Below are 20,939 nucleotides of genomic sequence, written 5' to 3' on the forward strand. Positions count from 1 at the left end.
ATAAAATAAATATTCATATTATTAAAAAAATTATGATAATTAAAATAAAAGTATGATGATTTTAAAGAAATATAACAATAGTATAAGAAAGTATCTATATTTAGAGTTAAATGCACTTTACCTCCCGACCTATAAAGAGAGTTTGGGTTTGCCCCCTCACCTTCAGATTTTTGAAGAATGCCTTCCGACCTTACTGGAAAATAAGCAAAATGCCACCTCAATCAATTTCCAATCAAAATTCCAATAATAAAAAGAGCACATCCACTTACACGTCAAAATAAAAGGGTAAAATTGTCTCACACCACTATTTCTTGCTCGTTCCTCGTAGTTTGTCCTGCACAGAGATAGCAACGCAGTGAGAATAATTAATTCATAAATAACACACCAACAATTCCCCATTTTTTGCTACCCCGAAATGGAGCAAAAGTTGTTTGATCCATGTTTGGATTCAATAAGAAACGGAACTCGTGGGAAATAATAAAACTCCGGTGTCTGTCGGGTTTCGGAAAACAAAAAACAATTGAATTGCGTAACGATTACATCAAATCGCAGATTGCAAGGGGGAAAATAGGACAAATTCAGCAGATTGAATAGGAAAATGGGTCGCCTCGGGGAGATGGGTTGCCGCTGTCTACACTGGAGCCTGGTAGGAGACCATCGTGGAGAGGAGACCATCACCGCTGGGAGATGGGTCGCAGCTACTTGATATGTGAGTGGCATGTGCTTTTTTTATTGCCGGAATTTTGATCGGAAATTGATTGAGGGGGCATCTTGCTTATTTTCCAATAATGTCGGGAGGTGTTCTGCAAAAATTTAAAGGTCAGGGGGCAAACCCAAACTCTCATTATAGGTGGGAGGTAAAATGCATTTAACTCCTATATTTAATATTTCTTACTTCAAAATAAATATTTTATTTTAATAAGTACTTAAAAGTAGAGTTAAAAGAACAAAAAAGTGGTGGTGGCTTGGTTGGTAGTATTCTAATATGAGAAGCAAAAGGTCATGAGTTCAAATCCTTACACAACCAACCAATTTTTACATTAAATAGGAAACCCATAAAAACCCATAGAACCGGCCGGTTCAATGGAATTTTGCTTAAATCGGCGATTCAATGGATCTGGCGGTTCAAAGCTGCCATTTCGGTTTTCAAGCGAACCGGACCGGACATGGTGCCGGTTCTCGATCCGACCGGTCAAACCGGCCGGTCCGGTCCGGTTCTGATAACAATGGTGGATACACCCGCTCACTAGTGGATTTCATTTATTTCACTGACTAATCACCATCGGGTTCTCAGGAATTTTATCTGCATAACAAAAACATCAACTTTCTTTTTTCATCCTATTAGCAAAAATTAAAATCGCCTTTGCCAATCGAGAAAATAAGTGTAATGCAGCGACTAATATTTCCACCTGAAAACCTAAGGGCTTGTTTGGTTTGTGGATGAAATTTTAGAATCACAATTCTAACTTAATTCTACTCACAACAAAACAAAATAACTCATACAAATTTAAAGAGTGGGTCCCATTTATACCACTTTTTTCCACAACAAAATAAAATAATTCATACAAAATCAAATTGTGGGTCCCATTTATACTACTCTTTTTCAAAATCAAAATGTGATTTTAAAATCCTACTATGAAATCAAACGCAGCATAAAAGTTTCAAATTTAATTCTCACTACAAAGATTATTTGTGCTTCTCTTTTTATATTTCCTTTTCATATTTTTTTTGTGCTAGGCAATGAGCATCTGGTTCAACACATTTGTTTCCCTTTAAGTAAAATTTTCAATTTGAGCCTTGCGTAGGGAAAAGAATCCAATCAAAGAGTTTTCTCTTTAACGAGCGAATTCAATTTCAACTTATTAGTCTACTCTTATTTGACTTTTAAATACGAGTGCCAAAAAAAAAATGCGTCTGCCAATGCCATTTCCGTTGTGTCTCTCATCAGATATATATGCGAATCGTTTTGTCTTTTTTTTTTTTTGGGCATGGTATAATTCCCTTTTCTCCAACTTTTTTCCCAATTTGCCCTCACATAAATACTAATATTACAATGCTGTCCTTTCACATGATTAACACCACCAGACTAGCTCTTGAAATCATCATATGATTTAAGAGATCAGCATATCCTTGAAAAGAACCATTGTACCCTTTGATTATTATTCTTTCACTCAAACAACCCTACCAAATAACTTTTTAAAAGGCTCTTGCACACTTATGGCCGAATAAAATTCACACATGATATATTTAATCATCACAATTTTATTAGAAATTTATATCTTTATCTAGAAAATTATTTCTTTAGTATAAAATAAAACTACAAAAAAAACTATAATTTGATTAATAAAGAGTTTATTGCACCATATAGCCTAACGTTGACAGATATTCTTAAATCTATCCCAAAGTCGATTTTTTGATTGAGGTATCCCAACGTTGATATTTTCGTTTTACCATCTAGTTCCCTGGGGATAGATAGTGACATCAAACTAGCAACGTTGGGATACTTCAGGCAAAAAATCGACATTATGATAGATCTAATAATATCTGTCAACGTTAAGCTATATGGTGCAATAAACCCATTAATAAACTAACCTAATAGTTAAGTTACTATAGATATATTTAATCATCGTAAATAGCAAAATAAGAGAAAAATATATTTTATACTTTTATATTCGAAGAAATTAAAATGGTTGTTCAGTGAAATGAACTGATTATAACATAAAGGGATATGACAATTCGAAAATTTGTAGTTGGCCATAGCATTCAATTTTCAAAGAGACTTGAAAAGCAATTTGAACCCTTCTCCTCTTCCCCTAAACGTCTCCTGCCAAATAGTTCTTTGAGTTGTCTCAAAAAATTCTCAGTCAAGTTGCTCAAAAATCTCAGAATTCATGCTACAATATTTCAAAGAAGGTATCCCATTTCTCATAAAAAAAATTATTTATATTACAGTAAGCATGGGAAATTATTAGAAATTTATGGCATATAATATATATATATATATATATATATATATTATAAGGGAGGCCTATGAGACTAGTATAATAAATTGAATATTTCTCTTACTTTGTCTACATTTGTGCCCTTTGTTCAATACTAGTTATTCATCTTTATCAATTATCTAGTGAAACTGTTTCTATTTTTATCAGTTATTAGTATATTATTTCAAAAATATTGTACTTGTTAAAAGCGTACTAATTAAATTTTTTAATATTTTCATATATACAAGGGTTAATCTTTTTTTAGGTTATGCAGTGGGGGCTGTGAGTCTTCCACCTTTCACATGGATAAACGATGCTAATTCTCAAGTGAGATAAACCTTATAACACTTAAATTTATGTAACTACAATTTCCAGTTTGCGAGCACTACCAACTCAAGATATTCAAGTCCAAGAAATTGCTTACACAAGTACGATAGCGAAGAATACAGTAACTTTATTAGTTGATGGTATAATAAGTTTGGTTCATTATTGGTATCATTTTAGCAATTTTTTTATATATACATAATTTTGCATGTAAATCTGACTTAATTTTTTTTATAACGAGGAATTTTCATACTTCGCCTAAATACTCTCCACGACCCACGTGAACACCTTGCAAGCCCATAAGATAGGTCAGTCCGATCACAGCCGTGCAGATGGCTTAATAGGGAATATTTTTCTACATGATTTCAGTGTGACTTGAATTTGGATCTTCACTAAGAAAGTCTTCCCCCTTAACCACTTATTTTATGGTTATGGTAATGTGAATTATGTTTTATTTTGATAGAAAACCTTATAATCAAATGGTTTCAATAAATTGATTAAATAATTCATATTGATTTGCTACATTCAAACTAATCAATAAGCTAATTAATCATGATATAGATAATAATAATTTCCAATGAAATTTAAATTTTGTATACGTTTTCTAACATTTACTAGTATGTATTACAATTCGATCATATAATTTTTCACATGCAAATCACATATAAATCCACTAGTACATACACCCACAAGTGAGATTGAGACATGTTTGGTATGATTGTCTTGCAACAGTGAAACCTGGTGGCAATTTGCAGAAGGCATTATCTTCTTCCCAACTGCACTATCTAGAAAAATTTGAAAAATGTCCTAAATGGAAATATCTAATTAAGCTCGTAATCTATCCCGCCACACGAATGACCTTGCAAAAACTTATCAAGAAAAGAGAATAAAAAAATACACGCGAAATGGAACCAAAACACACTGGTCTCTCCCTTCGGACTTGCCAATGGCTCGATCGGAATGGAACTCACCACATTCGCAAGCCACAACACACCTTCCCCTTCTATAATCTTCCACTTCTTTTCCCGCGATTATTCCAACTATTTTCTTCTTGCCTATATTTATATCAGAAGATTAAAATTTATTTTGGTGCATTTTTGGTTAGTGGATTGGAAATTATACGATCAAAGTCTTAGTCAATTCAATAAAACTTTTTAGAGGTACAACATTAATATAATAATTTAATCAGGTGAAGATAAGTAGGCCCAAATGTCCGAAGAAAAATCAGAGCTAGCTTTTGCATGAGTGGAGGGGACTGCTCTTCATGAACGTTCTTTTTCCACCCATCAAATTATTTCGGTTTCTACGTTTTGTACTTTTCCATATATGAAAAGCGGACACAATTATTGAGGATGAACAGGACCTGGAATCCCATGTACATCAATTATATTGCAAAAGTTATGATTGGTGGACTTAATACGATGAAATAAAAATTTTAATAATTAAAAAAATATATGAATAATTTTAATAAATATAAAAAATAAAATATCATTATTACCAAGTAATAACGTGCAGAGCTGCACTTTATATTTAAAAGGTTTTCGTTAACTGCTTTTGTTATGTCTTGGGAGTACTCGTTTGGCTTTTAGTGGAAGCTAGGGTGGCTCCGTGCTTTCTAGGATGATATTTTCTTATTAGGTTCCCACTTATTGCGAATCAATCATAGAATGGGGTAATGGCGTAGGGCTGCTGAAGTCACAATAATGAACGTGAAGAGCTGCACTTTATATTTAAAAGGTTTTCGTTAACTGCTTTTGTTATGTCTTGGGAGTACTCGTTCGGCTTTTAGTGGAAGCTTGGGCGGCTCCGTGCTTTCTAGGATGATATTTTCTTATTAGGTTCCCACTTATTGCGAATCAATCATAGAATGGGGTAATGGCGTAGGGCTGCTGAAGTCACAATAATGAACAATACCACATAGTTAATCAAACCGTACATTTGAGAAGATAAGATCATCGCTCAAAAGTGGATCACGTTAATTAGGATTGACAATAGTTCACACGATAACACGACACAGATACGACACGGAGTTAAACGGGTTTGGATTTGATATTTTTTATAATTGGTCTAAACGGGTTCAACCCATTTAAACACGGTTAATAAGCGTGTCTTACCGGGTTGAACCCGTGTAACCCGATTATACACGATTAAACCTGTTTATTTAGACATGTTTAATCGAGTTACTATAATCATGTAACCCTTTAACCCGTTTATGTATTTGAATTTACTAAAATATCTTTATGTAATCCTAACTTCCTAAGTCCCTAACCTAATTTCCTTTCCTTTCTTTCACCCAATCCAACACAGTACAACCGCACTTCTACTTCTAATTCTCTACTACCCTCCCCTAGATCTCATCTACGAATTGATTTCCTTCTTTTCAGCCATCAATGGTGAAGTTTTGCTTCTTCACTCTCATTGCTCTCCTCTCCGTGCACCTCGTATTGTCCACAGATCCGCCTCAGATCTCGCCCTCCCCTGCTCCCAAGCTCGCCGCCGACTCCACTCCCACCATTTTCCCTTCGAAGCCGATCGCTTTGCTGGCTCCCGCTCCAGCCAATACGCCTCATGGCTCGATCTCATTCTCGCCGTCGCTACCTCCCTCGAATGCGGCTCCCGCCTCTTCCCCGTCCACATCTCCGTCCCCTCCATCTCAATCTCCGTGTTAAAGTGTAAACATGTCGTTTTAATGTGTTCGGATAAACGAGTTAATCGGATAAACATGTCGTGTTAATGTATCCGGGTAACTGAGTTGATCAGATAAACAAGTTGTGTTAATTTGTCCGGATAACGTTTATAATCGTGTCTTGTATACGTGTACCTATTATGACACGTTTCGATAAACGAGTTTAAACGTGTCTAAACGGGTTGACACGGATATAAACGTGTCGTGTATGGGTTTCCAAAACCTGACCCGTTTAATAATCGTGTCGTGTATGAGTTATAACTTTGATGACACGAACTCGTTTAGACACGATACGTATAAACACGACACGACACGAATTGCCACTCCTAACGTTAATCATGTGTCCCCAGTACATGTTGCCTTTTCAGAATATTTATTCACATCTATTCGCAGTTCCGGGGACCTCGTTCCTGACCAAGACTGGTGGAAAAGAACTCTATGGTATGTAGTTTAACTATGATTCTTATAGGGTGCCTGCATCAGTGTGCAAGCAGAAAGCTCGAATTTCCGTCCTATAGTAAGCTTTGAAATATTTATGCTGCAGTGAGCATGCAGCTGCATGAAAAAGGGTGCCCGAGACTTCACTATTAATTTTACCGAAACAGTTTATCTATGAAATGATCGATCCCAATCCCAGCTGGATACCATACCTGAACCTTGGCCAAAAAGGCCTCTTCTAAGATAATGAATGAGCCCAAAAAGCTAGCTTCATTGATGTAATTGAATTACATATATAGGTAATTACAAGGAATCGACAATTAAGGACGAAATCTGTAATCTAGGAATGTATACAACTTCCCGATATGCAAATCTCTAATCTAGGAATGTCTAGGAATACCCAATGATATATCCAACTATCAAAGATGTGATATAATCCGCAGTACTCCCCTCAAATTGAATAATGAAAGTCTCAAATTGAATAATGAAAGTTCCGAATGTCCAACTTGCGAAGGAGAAAGGAAAACCGATCACGACCAAGGGCCTTGGTGAATATGTCAGCTAATTGTCAATAGGAATATATATATATATATTGATAATTTGATATATGTATATATCGTTGATATATGCAGAAACATATATATATATATATATATATATACACTGATATATGAAGACGTTTTTCTTTTATGAGAGGCAACGGAAACTTTATTATAATTCTACTCCGTTTGCAAAAAACGTGGCTATTTTTACTACTTGATAAAAGACAAGGTCTTGAGTAGTCAACCATTTCAAGTTCTATTATTTTTTGGAAGATAGTGCAAGTAAAGGTAACCATGACCTCTACTTCCCATTAAATCTGTTTGGTTACGTGCCTAAAAAAGATTAAAATCATGTTCACATTTGAATACTTTAATTTTTTTTACTTTTCATTTACTTATTTTTTTAATGTATAATATTTTTAAATTTTGAGGCGTTATAATAATTTATTAATATAATTATGATATAGTGCAATTTTTTATAGTTATATATATAGTCGTTTAGAAATATTATTTAAACGAATATTAAATAAAATAATATTGTCAATATATAAATAAAAATAAGGGTTAATAACAAAAAAAAATATAAACTTTTCACATTTTAATAATTTTAGCAAGAATTTTTTTCATTAATCTAAAAACACATAAACTTTTAATTTGACAACAATTCTAGCACGAAATCAAATTTTTCGTTAATTTGGACGAAATCGAGACCACAGAGGGCGCGGGCGACCCCAGTTGATGGGTGATGGCTGGAGTCATGACTCCACTTGCCTGAATCGGGAGAATCGCCAGTGATTGGAAAGAGACCCTCACACCTTGGAATTGGGAAAATTCCCAATTTGAGGGTTCTCTAGATTCCAGGGAATGGAGGCCTCATTTCGGCCACCAGCCCCCCATTTAGAGTGACCGGCACCCCCGATTGCGGTCGTCGACGTCATCTGTGGCTTCGATTTTGTCCAAATTAACAAAAAAAATTGATGTCGTGCTAGAATTATTATCAAATTACAAGTTTGTGAATTTTTAGATTAATGAAAAAAGTTCGTGATAAAATTATTAAAATATGAAAAGTTTGTGATTTTTTTTTGTGATTAGCCCTAAAAATATTATATAGTGGAAATTTCGGGTATTGTGTAGATCCCATGTCAACTGAACGTATATTGATATAATATATATATATATTGATAATTTAATATATATGTATATATCGTTGATATATGCAGAAACATATATATATATATATATATTGATAAATGTAGCCTTTTTTTCTTTTATGAGAGGCAACCGGAACTTGATTTAGGATATGTAATTTTTTTTATGACAATTCTATTTCCTTTTGCAAAGACGTGACTATCTTTTCGGACTTGATATATATATCCAACACAAACATCTATCGTTCATCAATTGGATTTCATCTGACGTCAATTTATTTTTTTCAGAAAGGCTTCATCAGATTTTACTTGGTAAGTTCATTAAATTTTTTTTTTGTTATATTTGCTTCATATATTTTCATTAATTATTTTCACATATTTGAATGACACTTTATTTTTATTTCTCATAGATTTAATTGGGACTGGAAAAAGATACATGGACAATTGGAGTACGAGGTTAATAAGATTGTGAAATGTTGTAAACATAAGGACTAATTAAGTTATCAATCTCGACATGATATTTCTTGATGAAGAGGGTATTGCTTTGCATGTTTTGAGTAAATATATTATTTTATTTATGTTAAAATTTAATTATTAAATAAATTATTTCTCTAATGAAATTAGGGCTCATTGATGCATGCAAGCATAAGAAGGTCTCCAATCAATCTATTTGGATCGTTACTTTATGAGGGAGAGATACACAATAAATATCAGTATTACGAATTATATTACAAAACATGTATTTTAAAAAAATCCACCAAAAAACACTAAGTAAATACACCATATAACATATATATATATACATATATATATATTTTTTTTTCTTCGATATAGATAATTACATTTTTTTAGGAAGATAATTACTTATTTTACTTATGAATTTGTCCGTCAAATGCACGGGTAATCACCTAATTAACTTAAAAACTTAAGTCTGTTTTTGGTTCGCACAAATAAAGATTCCACTACGAATGTTTTGCGTATGTAATGCTCAGTCCTGTCCGTTTTGACCCATAATCGTGATTGCGGATAGACTTATTATCCATGATACAGAGCGAATCACAATGCCTCACCTCCCTGGACGTTATAGGTAGTATGCACACGTAAAACCAAATGGAATTACTAAATTACCCTCAAGTACTCATCAAATTTTCAAAATTACACCACTCCTCGGCCACCCCTACGTTGCCGCTGCCACCGCTCCTTCTCCGTTGCTGCTGCCCCGGGCTTACTCCTCTGGCGAAACCGCAACACCCTTCCTGTTGCCCTCGAATCGGAGAAACTAAATCTGCTCTTTGTGAATTTGTCGAGCTAAATCTAACTCGGGACCTTGCGGAGAGGCTCGAGTCACCTGAATAGTTCAAGGTCCTAAGCCACCCAAGTCCCATGAGCTCCTGTCTGGCCTCGCATAAGGATCGTGAGCCCAGCCTCTCTCTCTCTCTCTCTCTCCATGAACCAGGGCCACTCGAGCCCTAGTTTGAAGAACTCATGGCTCGCGAGCTCCTTTTCTGGGCCCGTGGACGCTGGGTGGTTTGGGAGCTCACGGCTAGTTGACTCCATCTCTTGCGAGCCCCATTGCGCTCTCGCATAGTGTTTTCCTTTTACATTTGAAATATTTATTATATTTATATTGTTTTAATAATTATTATAGGGGAATTTCATTTTTTTCGGTGTATACCCTAGTTTATGGCCACGACTAATCTAGTTCGAGCCGGATCGGCCCACTAAAGGATAAATCTCTTTCAATTAAGGATTTTTTATATTCTCAATACTCAAATCCAAGACCTTGATCAAGAGAAAAAAAAGCGTCGGACCGCTTGAACCAACCCTTATTAATCATTTTCATCTTTTAACATTCAGTTTTGTTCCATTCATAAGATCAACTAAATAAAAAAACTCTTAATTCATTTTTATTCCTTCCAACCAAACATATGAAATTTTGTAGAAGTCTCAATTTCAATTCACTGCCAATTCATATCCATGTCCTTTTTCTTTTTTTTCTTTTTTTCTGTAAGTGTTGGTGCTTCTCATTAATCAACAAAAATATTAACATGGTACAAAAACTTATCCAGGGACTATCATTTACAGCACTGAGTAACAAATTCAAAAAGACTCGAGCAGATTAGGAAGTTCTCGTCTTAAGCTCTAAATTGGGAATGGACATCACTTTATATTTCACTACTTGCCATATCTCTGCTGCACCAGACTGGAAGCCGAAGCAGTTATCTTCTGAAAATACGGCGATTTCATTCTCTCCAGATCTGGTATATATAGCTTGTCCAGAGTAGTCGGAGAATGATCACTTCTAGATTTTTTACCTTTAAGAAGGGCTAAATAAACACGGAAGTCCTAAAAATGTGCAAAAAGTTAAATTAAAATCCTAAACGTATTAGTTTGGCCCAACTAATCCTAAACTTTTAGTCCGTTAGATATTTTTGGTCCGAAAGGGGAGGGAATACCACCAATGGAGGCTCCCTGCCAGCCACCTTACCCCCGGGAGGTCGCTGGAGGTTTCGGGGTTGGGAGTGGGGGAGGAGCCCCCACGGACCTTTGGTGACCTCGCCGCCCGGTTTGGGTTGTTGGGTGGGGTGGGGGGTGGGAGAGGTGGCTAGCTGGGGAGCCCCATCCCCAGGACTCCCTCCCCCTTTTTTAAAAAAATTTTTGTCTTTTTTTCTTTCCAGATTTTTTTAAAATTTTAATACAGAAAAATATTATTGACCAATCAAGAGGCGCCACGTGGACCAATTTAATAGCGTTAATGGTTTTGGACTGAGAATGTCTAACAGTTTAAACGTTTAGAACTAGTTGAGTTGAGTTAAACTCATACATTTAGGACCTTGGTTTAACTTTTTACATAGTTTTAGGACCTCCACGTTTATTTAGCCCTTTAAGAAGACTGGCCTACATTAACTCTGATTGCCAATTCTGAACTCTCTTGTGGATGCCAACTTTGGCCATTACACTCAACCAAATAGCTTGAGTATAAGGCAAGAAACAGCTTAATATCACAGAATTCACATTCAAGGGCATTAACACCACACCCCATTCAATCAGTTTATTCTTCGTGTTTAGCTGATTCTTTAAAGCCAACCAGCAAATAAATGAAGCCCGAGGAATATGCCATGGAAACCAAATAGTTCTCCACCACTGTCTGAAATGCCTCCATGCATAATGCAGTAGAGAACTGTCCAAATGTTGAACCCAGCCAAAGAACAGTGTCTTTGCATTGTGAAACTGGTAACTCCATAATCTTCAAATTCCATTACTCAATAATTTTCTTCGTGATCAGCTACCAGTTTTGCATAAAGCTTTTGGCGAATAAGCTGGTGTGGTTTGGAGCTATCAAGATTCATTCAATAAAGGGTAGGTTTACTACAGCTGGGAGTAGTCACTTGGTCGATCAGGAGGTCAACAGTCTGATGTCCCATTTGGTACGCCATAATGGAATAGAAATCCATCTTTCTACTCTATTTCCTCATATGGAGCACTTGTACGAGTTATAAAGAATATTCCATTTGGAGAGAAATTTCTTTACAACACGATGGAATGATCGTTCGTTCAAAAAAAAATCAAGAAATGCTCTACTAAGTTTTACGGATACCATATATTATCTTTTAATTTCATATACATAAACATATGATATATAAAATGATGTCATGAAAAAAAGTTCATATAATTAAATTTAATCCTCTATATTCTATAGTTCCAACTAAAAATTCTCTCAATATAATTACATCACTATATAAAAATCAATTCTATTCCTTCCCATTTTATTTTGATGTGCCAAAGGGAGCCTAAGTGTGAGTTTGATAACACAAATTAAATATTGAAATTAATTTTTTAGCATTTAATTACATTCACCTTAGTGGTTTCATCCAATAAAAAATGATAATTTAATAGATTTAAGTAAACAAACAGTACCAAATCATTATGTAAGTGGAGATGTCCGTAATCGTTAAATTTTAATTGATTCGCTCAGCTACCCTAGCTTTTCTACTATTTGTAGTGGTGCCATTTGCACAAAAGCTAGGGAGGGAGGAGGGCGACTAGATGCAAGCGGGGCGATGGGATTCTAGTGACCATCTTCCAAGGTGAGGTCGCCGGCAACGTTGGAGGTCGTTGACAACCTCGCCTTGGCTTTGGTGGCCACTAGTGACCGTATTGCACTCTCTTACTTTGATTTCAAAGGGGGGTCTCAAAAGTGATATCGGCCCTTACCACCCTAGACGAGGTCATCAATGATGTCTCCCTTTAATTTCGATTTCAAAGAGAGACAGAGAGAGAGACACAAAGAGAGAGAGAGGGCTCCATCTCGGATTCTTGAGCCATGTTGGGAGAGGTCGTCAGCGGAATCCGGTGTCGCCAGTGACCTCGCGTAGAGTGGTAGTTGTCGATCAGGGTGTGCATGGATATCGGGTATACTCAGAACCGGTCAGAACGTACCCGCTAGGGTAGGACCCGAGTAGCTCATATTGAAAATAGGGTAGGGTCCGGGTAATAAAATAAGAAACCGGTAAAAAACAGTTTCAGTTCCTATATAGAGGGTACCCATAACCGGAACCTTACATGGACCCCGATAATAATTTCCTCTAGTTATATCCAAATATATTTCTCTCTTTTACTTTACCATATTCCCCTCTTTGTCTCTCTCTCTCTCTCTCTTGGTGGAAGCTTCACTTTCCTTATCGTCAGCAGCTTTGGTTCGACGACCTCGGTGTGTCATCGATGATGCCTAATCGTATTACGAATGTTTAGTTTTGTGGATGGATTGATGAGACATATTATTCTTTGTTGTAGATATATTATAGATTAATCTAAATCTATGTCAACATTCTGTGTTGCGTGATTACTAATTATAGATGTGACATTTTCGATTTTATTTAGCGAGACAAAAAAATTTACAGATTCCAATAAAATACCTGAAACCTGCATTATACCACAAGTTCCGGTTCCATGACTCAATAGGGTCAGGTCCGGTTCCAAAATCTTAGAACCTGTTTCTAATAGGGTAGAGTCCGGGTATTATGAAGAAAAAGGGTACTTGAACCCGAACACCCCTAATTGTCGGGATAGGAACCACCACAAGCCCCTCCCTCTCCAATCTCAAAACTATTCTCTTTCTTTTCTTTGCTTTTAATTTTTTTTTATTTTCTGGAATAGCAAATATAAAATATCAAAGTGGTAGGACAATTTTTTTTTAGAAAAAAAGCACTGGACAATCAGTGAAACAACATTTCAAGTAATTACAAAATTTTGCACTTAAACCCAACATATAAGATCAACTTTATTAAGAAAGCACTTATTTCCTTACACTCTTAAAATGAGAGTACTCAATTTTAAATTGAAAGAGACATACACTAAGGTAGTGTCTATATAAGAAAAGAAATCTATAAGAAGAAAAGATGAATGACAAGGATGAAAAGTTATTTTGTGAGAGGCAGAGAGTAGCGGCGTGGATAATAACTTATTTTATTAAGTCAAAAAAATTTATTTATGAATTAAGTGGTTTTTTACTCAATGATATCAAGTAGTTTAGATTTCATCTCTCATCTTTCCCTTTTTTCTCATGTATTTCCTTCATAACTAACTTGTACATAACTTTCGAACACTTACGTGATTAAATTGAAATGGAAAGAAATACATTCTAAGACTATCTCCAATGGGAGAGACTCTCCCAAGTCTTTTAAGTGGGCTTATCTTTGCCACAGAAACGCCACATCCACATCAAATAGAGACACACTGAAGAAAAATAGAAACTTCTCACTCCAATAGTTGTCTCCCATTTTGAATCTCTCGTGAAGGCCTACATACATATTATATTAATTCAACTAATATAGCTAATATTATATATAAATAAAATATATTACTAATAATTAAATTAAATTGATTTTCATTACAATGAAATAAAATTACATGACTCCGATTCAAACAAAAAAAGATTACATGACTAATTACAATTTTATTTAGTAGAAATTTAGCGGCTATGGTGAGTATGATTCCGAATATATTCCAATGGTTGATTTTTCAATTAGATTAATTAATAATTTTCAAAATTCTTAAATTAATTAAATTAATTACACTTTAAACTATTAAATAATGTAATATAAAAAATATATATGAATTATTTATATAATTATTTAAATTATTTGTATAAATAATTATATCAATAATTTAAATCAAAAGAGCCCAAGGCTCTTTAAAAAAAAGGGCAAATTACAAAAAAAAAACCCAAATTTTGTAAAATGTCTCAGTTTTGTCATAAATTTTGTTTTGTAACAAAAAAAACCATAAGTTTTCTAAAATGTCTCAAAAATGACCTCCGTTATAACTTCCGTCAATTTTTGCCTACGTGTGACCTACGTGGACTGTTAAAGGGACCCACCATCAGCAGCAAAAATTGACGGAAGTTATAATGGAAGTCATTTTTGAGACATTTTAGAAAACTTATGGTTTTTTTGTTACAAAACAAAATTTAGGACAAAATTGAGACATTTTACAAAATTTGGGTTTTTTTTGTAATTTACCCTTAAAAAAATGGAAAAGCAACTACTGCATGGGCCTAGACTACTATGTGCCAGCCGCTGATTGGTCTCTTTGCAGAGAAGTGCGTCTCTCTACAGAGAGATCGGTGGCGGAGACAAGCAAAGACAGTCCCAGCTAGGGGTGTGCACGGGTACCGAGTATATCCAGAACCGATCGGAATCTACCTATTAGGGTATGATCTAGGTAGCTCATATTGAAAATAGGGTAGGTTCCGGATATGAAAATCAGAATCCGATGAAAATTGGTTCCGGTTCTGATTCCTGCCTACAGGATACTTGGAACCAGTTATTTATTAAAAAAAAAAGAGTAAAGCTACCGTCTCCTCTAATGAATCAGAATAGAGGCACTTTGTTGTGTGAGATCGTATTATAAATGTTTAATTTTATCGATGGATTGATGAGACATTTTTTTTATCATTGTGGATTAATCTAAATTTTATTGATATTCGCATGATTACTGATTATGTATGTGACATTTTCGATTTTATTTAACGAGAGAAAAAAAATTTATAAATTCCAACATGATACTTAGAACCTATGGTATAATACAGGTTCCGGATAGGTTTCGGTTCCATGATTCAACAGGGTAGGATCCGGTTCCAAAATCTTGGAACATGTCCCTTACAGGGTAGGGTCCGAGTATCGTGAAAAATATAGGGTACCCGAAATCGATCACCCGTAGTCCCAGCGACAGAGACGCCTACTGCACCTCTCTCTTCGTGCCACCTGGCACCAGAGAAGCGGCTGACCTTGCCTATAATCACCTATCCCTTTCCCGTTTTCTCTTGCCGTTCATTACCGGCACCCTTTCTTCTTCACCAACCATTCCACAGTCCACAGCTTCACTTCTACCACTCCTCACCCATCTGATCTCCCAGTACGGACCCCAGAAGACGGTACGGTATTAATGTGGAAGAAGAATGTTTCAGAATAATACAGTGACGGGAATGCTCAGAGGTTTTAATTGTGAATTGTTAATTTGGATAAAGCCACATTCTTTTTCTTTTTTTTTCCCACAGAGATACAATTTCAGCAACAATTTGGCAGGCCGATCCGCTCCAATTAGAAATCTTCAGAAAGCACTTGATTAGTCTACCCTGAAGCCAGCACAACAGCTCGTAAAACAAAATTAATCTGCTATAGAAAGTATTTCGATATGGTTCGATCAACAATATCTTCTGGAGAAACCCTGGTTTAAACTTTGTAAATGCAGTGAAGAACAGCTGAGAACTTTCAAAGTCAGGATCAATTCTAGGTAAGTGGTGAGAAAACGCAACCGTTAGACAGAAGTTTTAACTTTTAAGTGATCTCAGCCTCAAAGTATATTGGTCGTGTAATCGCTACAGCAAAGTTTTGATACTATAAGCACCGCAAAACTATACAATTTTCCTCAATTCGTCGGTAACTATACATCTCCCCATTAAGCAACAGTTGAGTACGCGTGAATAAGTCAAAAGGCTTGCCATGGAGCCCCCTATATCACTATTCTAAACGTAGAACACAAGGAAGATTATATAGTTATATACATGGATCGAGAATTTGAACCAGGGGTGGGTTTATGACTCGTCTGCAGACTCGTCTCTTTGCCGTCGCATTCGAGCTCCCCACGACATGTTCCCTCTCGAGCTTTTGTGTATGGTCCTCCTCTTCAGCTCCGATATCTGGGACTGCCACTGGCTCTTCCATTCACTTTTATCCTCGAATCCCTATCGCAAACCAAAGCACAAACATAAATAACCCACAACTTCCAAAAGGGTACAAATACTATCACAAAATTCCTGCCTATTACGAGCCAAGCTAACGCAATAAACAACAGTCAAGGCATAGGAATCCAAACGAAATTACCAATTTTTGAAAGGATGATGCCATCGAGATAAGTACAATTCAAGAATCCGGAATATATGCAGATTTATAGAGATCTCATGGACATGAATTAATCAATTAAATGAGGACAACAAGGAAACGAATAACTCGGAAATATTCCCATCACATAAATAACATTCTTCGACATTGCTTTTTCTTTGACACAGCAGGATTCCGAAATCTTGATCTTAGATGTAGTAAAATGGTCCAAATTTCGAAACTTTGAAGGACATCACCATCAAGAAATGAAACACATCAGCGAATGGTCATCAGAAGCCACATCTGACCTGATTTCGATACTACAGCACGACAGAACGCGAAACCGGAAATCCCCGATCAGAGAAGATTCATCAAAATTATAACATGGGGACAAGAACTCAGCAACCCAGATCAAGCATTCATCAATTGGCCCCCTAATTATAAAGATCATAACTTTGCAATCGATATAAACAGCCCGGAAATTCCAATCGAATTCGAGAAATTCTGACAATATTAAGTCCCAATTCGACTCTAGCGAAGATTATGAAAGACATCGAAATCAGCTCGGAACGCAACGCAACTACCTCATCGAATTTGGAGGAGGATCTGCGAGCGGAGAAGGCGAGGTGGAGGCCCTTGGCCATGTTGCGGTCGTAGAGGGCTCGCCGCCTGGGGTCGGAGAGGGTCTCGTAGGCCTCCAGGACCCGAATGAACCGCCGGGTGTGCTCCTCGACCCGATCCGGCGGCGACACGTCGGGGTGGTACTTCCTCGCCAGCTGCTTGTACGCCTGCTTTATCTCCGGCAGCGTCCCGGTTTCCGGTATCCCCAGCAGCTCGTAGAAGGTGGACCCAGCCGCCAGACCCTCCCCGGTCATGGATGAGGCAGCAGCCCTTATCGGAGCGAACCGGACCCGCGTCGGGTATAAGGGTCGAGCCGCTGCGGGCCGCGGGAAGGCGTAGAAGCGTGATGGGTCCGTTCCGCTTCCCGGCAAAATCAAGCCGCACGAGCGCATCCCTTGTGGACTGTTCTTCCCTTCCCTTCCCTTCCCTTTCACCTTATGGTTGTTTTTTTTCTGTTTTCGGGGCACTTGATGATTATTATGGAGATTTTTCAGGCGAATTGCCTTTTTTCATGGCTTCGAAAAGTGGAGTGGGTGAAGAGTATGCGTGCGTGATGAAGTTGGTGAAGTGAGGACGAGGACGAAGGACTAAAGGAGGGCTGATATAGGCTTGCTGCCAATTTTGAGTGGGTCCAAAGGTTTTTCTTTTCTTTTTTCTTTTTTTTTCTTTTCCATGTTTATGTTTTATCTATTTATTGTGGAGATAACTCCTTTATATATATACTATAGTTACCACACAAATGCGCTACCGGCAAGCGCAATCGTTTTCGGTTTTTATCACATCTCGGTTTGGATTTTCATGAAAAACTTGTTTAATTTATGAGAATTATGATTTATTGAGCCTCATTTTCCTCGCTGGCATTGTTTCCCGATCAAACTGTGGACTCTTGTACTGATCTCTATTGATTACAAATAAGAGAGGCCGCTGGAATTGATCGGAATCATGATTTGACCTTTGACAGTTGTTCGAAAGAAAGTGCCGGTTTTTAGAGACTTTTTCCATTTTTTTATTCCATGAAATAGGAGAATGAATAGAAGTGAGATTAAATAATAAGATCCAACTATAGAAAAATTAAAACAGTTAACATCATGAGTTCTTTTGCTTCAATAATAGTATAAGATATAAGATTATAGATTTTTTTTTATCCTATATCTTGAGGCAAAAAATAATAATTACTACTTACTGCATTGGTCCAATTGTTCATTTATTGAGCAATTGTTCTTAAAAGATTCTGATTTTACGGTATAGGATTTTTAGGGGTTTTAGAATTATAGGTTTGTAGGATCTATGGTTTTAGCCATTTTAGGATTTGTTTAGTTTTTTTTTTTTTTTTTGAGTTTCAGGTCAATGATTTAGTGCTTTTGATAAAAAATTGTGGGAGATATTGCTTTTGTAATTTTATGAAATTGAATATTATAGTTTATTCTCCTCTCAATAAGTGTATTTTTTAATATTCAAATTTGTGTTATCCTCCTTATAAGAGTTGGAGTTACTTATCACTCAATCAGTATTTTATTGTTAAGGTTTTAAAGTATTAGAACTTATTCCCCTCTCAGTAATTGTGTTTCCTTATATTCAAATTTGTATTCTCCTCCTTATAAATATTGGAGTTACTTACCACTCAACCAGTATTTTATTGTTAAGATTTTAGTGAATTAGGGTTTAGAGTTTATCTATTTTCAAAATCGTAGCTATAAAATTTAGTAATAAAGAAGGAATTATATAGAGATGAATTGTTTCTGAAATTAAAGGAGGGTGTACTTTAGGTATTGAAAGATATGGTTATGTTTGCTAAATGATCCACTTGATCAAATATGGAAAATAAATAATGATTAATTAACCTATGATATATGATTAAAAAACCCTAAGATTATTAATATTATTTTTGTATATATTTGGTAGGAGATCTAGTGGCATGGAAGAATTTTCTCTTTTTGGTTGAAGATAATCTAGTGGCAAAGATCAAATGCAGATTATTTATTGCATTTACTGACTGGAAAGTGTTAAGTGCTGAAAGTAATTATTAATATTTTTTTGGGTGAATATTATAAGTCCAAATATTTTCAAATATTAATTCAAAAATATCGGCAATGAAGTCTAAAATTGATTTAATACTTTTAACACAATATAGAAGAAGGACAAGAAATTTTTAACATAAATTATGATATGATAAACGTTCACTAAACATTAATTCTAGTTTAAAAAAAATGCTTATGAAGCCTTACGTCGCACGCAAACAAACCTTTTTGTATTATAAAATCTTGGGAAGTTCCCACTGGTTGCTTCCAGAGAGTTTTTTTTTAAAAAAAATATAAGTTGCCTCCAGAGAGGATAGCATAGCCTTCAAGGGGCCAGGGCACGTAAAGAGACAATATGAGCAGATTAAATGCGACCAGAGAATGGAGAATCGCATGAAGAGAAAGATAAATTATATGCAAAAAAAAAATTAACTTTTTGTATTATGGTACTTTCTTTATAGCTAAAATATTCAAATTTGACAAGGAAAAATCAAAAGATTATCATCTTTGTTTCGCAATTTATAATGATAAATATACGCGGTACGTATGTTTTTATTTGCATTATATGTGTTGATTGGGTTCAGTTGATTATAAACGAATTGATAAAATGTTATCACACAATGCGCATGTATGAACTAATTTAGAGTAAAAGGCACCAAAAATATGGGATTTCTCAAATACTATGAATGTGTTTGGATTGAGAGTTGAGTTGAGTTGAGTTTTGGTTTTAATTGGTTTGTAATGATTGTATTGTTGAATTATGAGAAAAAGAGTAAAAAAATAATAAATAATTGAGAGAAAATAATGATTAAGTAATGATTGTGTTGTTGAATTATGAAAAAGGAATGAATAGTTGAGAGAATTTAATATTAAAAATTGAATTGAATGGTTAAAAATATTTAAAAAATAAAAAAAGTAATGATCGTGATGTTGAATTGAAGATAAGTGGAGTTAAATTGAGTTGAGCTGAACATTATTCCGAAAACAAACACACCCTATAAAATTTATTACATTTATGTAATATTATGTGATTTCAATTTTATTGCAAATCTATTACATCATCAGCCTCCATCAAACTTTTTAATTCTGACGTGCCAATTCCAAATTATGATTTTTTTAATTTCGTAAAAGTAAAGAAAATTCCATTAGAATAAAAAATTACAAGCTTTTATTGTTTTTCCAGATAAAAAGTCACACATTTAATTTTCAAAATCAAAATTTCCGTTCTAAATATATTTTTGGGTCAAAACTAGTCCTCTTCTTCATTTTTATTTTTGGTAAGAAAAAACTAAATATATTTTTGGGTCAAAACTTATCCTCTTCTTTTCTTTTTTCTTTTTTTTTTGTAAGAAAAAATTTATCCTCAGTGGTGAGATGCTTGTTTTCCTTCAAAAGCATTATCTTTTCGTTCAAATATTCATGTTTATAAAAAATTTGTAAAAAAAGATGAACTACACCAGAAAAAAGATCAAATCAAAGAAATTGAACGAACAAAGAAAGAAAGGAGATTGTCCGCTCTCATCGGCACCCACTGCCTCCACGGTGAGTTAGTTTCCTTAATTTTTATATTTTTGCTCTCAATGTTAAAAATATATTTTTGATGGAAATATACCTTTTGACTGAAAATTAACGGGAGGTCTAAAACCGACACTAGTGAAGAAGAGTTAAAAATATATTTTTTGATTGAAATATTAACCCTTTTGACTGAAAATTAGCGGGAGGCCTAAAACTAACACTATTGAAGAAGGCTGAGGACAATTTTCTACAAAGAAAAACAAAAGATTCAAAATGAAAATTAAA

General features: G+C 35.2%; 1 protein-coding gene across 1 annotated transcript; it reads right to left on the reverse strand.

Moving 5' to 3' along the window:
• Positions 1-15,937: 15,937 nt before the first annotated feature.
• On the reverse strand, positions 15,938-17,702 carry LOC116215581 (chaperone protein dnaJ 20, chloroplastic-like). The gene is made up of 2 exons (XM_031551341.1): positions 17,085-17,702; positions 15,938-16,364 (listed from the first exon to the last, which is right to left on the reverse strand). The coding sequence occupies exons 1-2, from the start codon at positions 17,511-17,513 to the stop codon at positions 16,215-16,217; spliced, it is 579 nt and encodes a 192-aa protein (XP_031407201.1). The 5' UTR covers positions 17,514-17,702; the 3' UTR covers positions 15,938-16,214.
• Between the last annotated feature and the right edge of the window lie 3,237 nt (positions 17,703-20,939).

The sequence above is a fragment of the Punica granatum genome, chromosome 7 (genome assembly GCF_007655135.1).
Source record: "Punica granatum isolate Tunisia-2019 chromosome 7, ASM765513v2, whole genome shotgun sequence".
In the NCBI taxonomy this organism is placed as follows: Eukaryota; Viridiplantae; Streptophyta; class Magnoliopsida; order Myrtales; family Lythraceae; genus Punica; species Punica granatum.

Bases quoted from the DNA above. Each gene is read 5' to 3' on its own strand.
- LOC116215581 (XM_031551341.1), bottom strand. From the start codon at position 17,513: ATGCGCTCGTGCGGCTTGATTTTGCCGGGAAGCGGAACGGACCCATCA. The intron at 16,365-17,084 runs GTAGTTGCGTTG...GGTTTGCGATAG, and splicing joins CCTCCTCCAAATTCGATGAG to GGATTCGAGGATAAAAGTGA.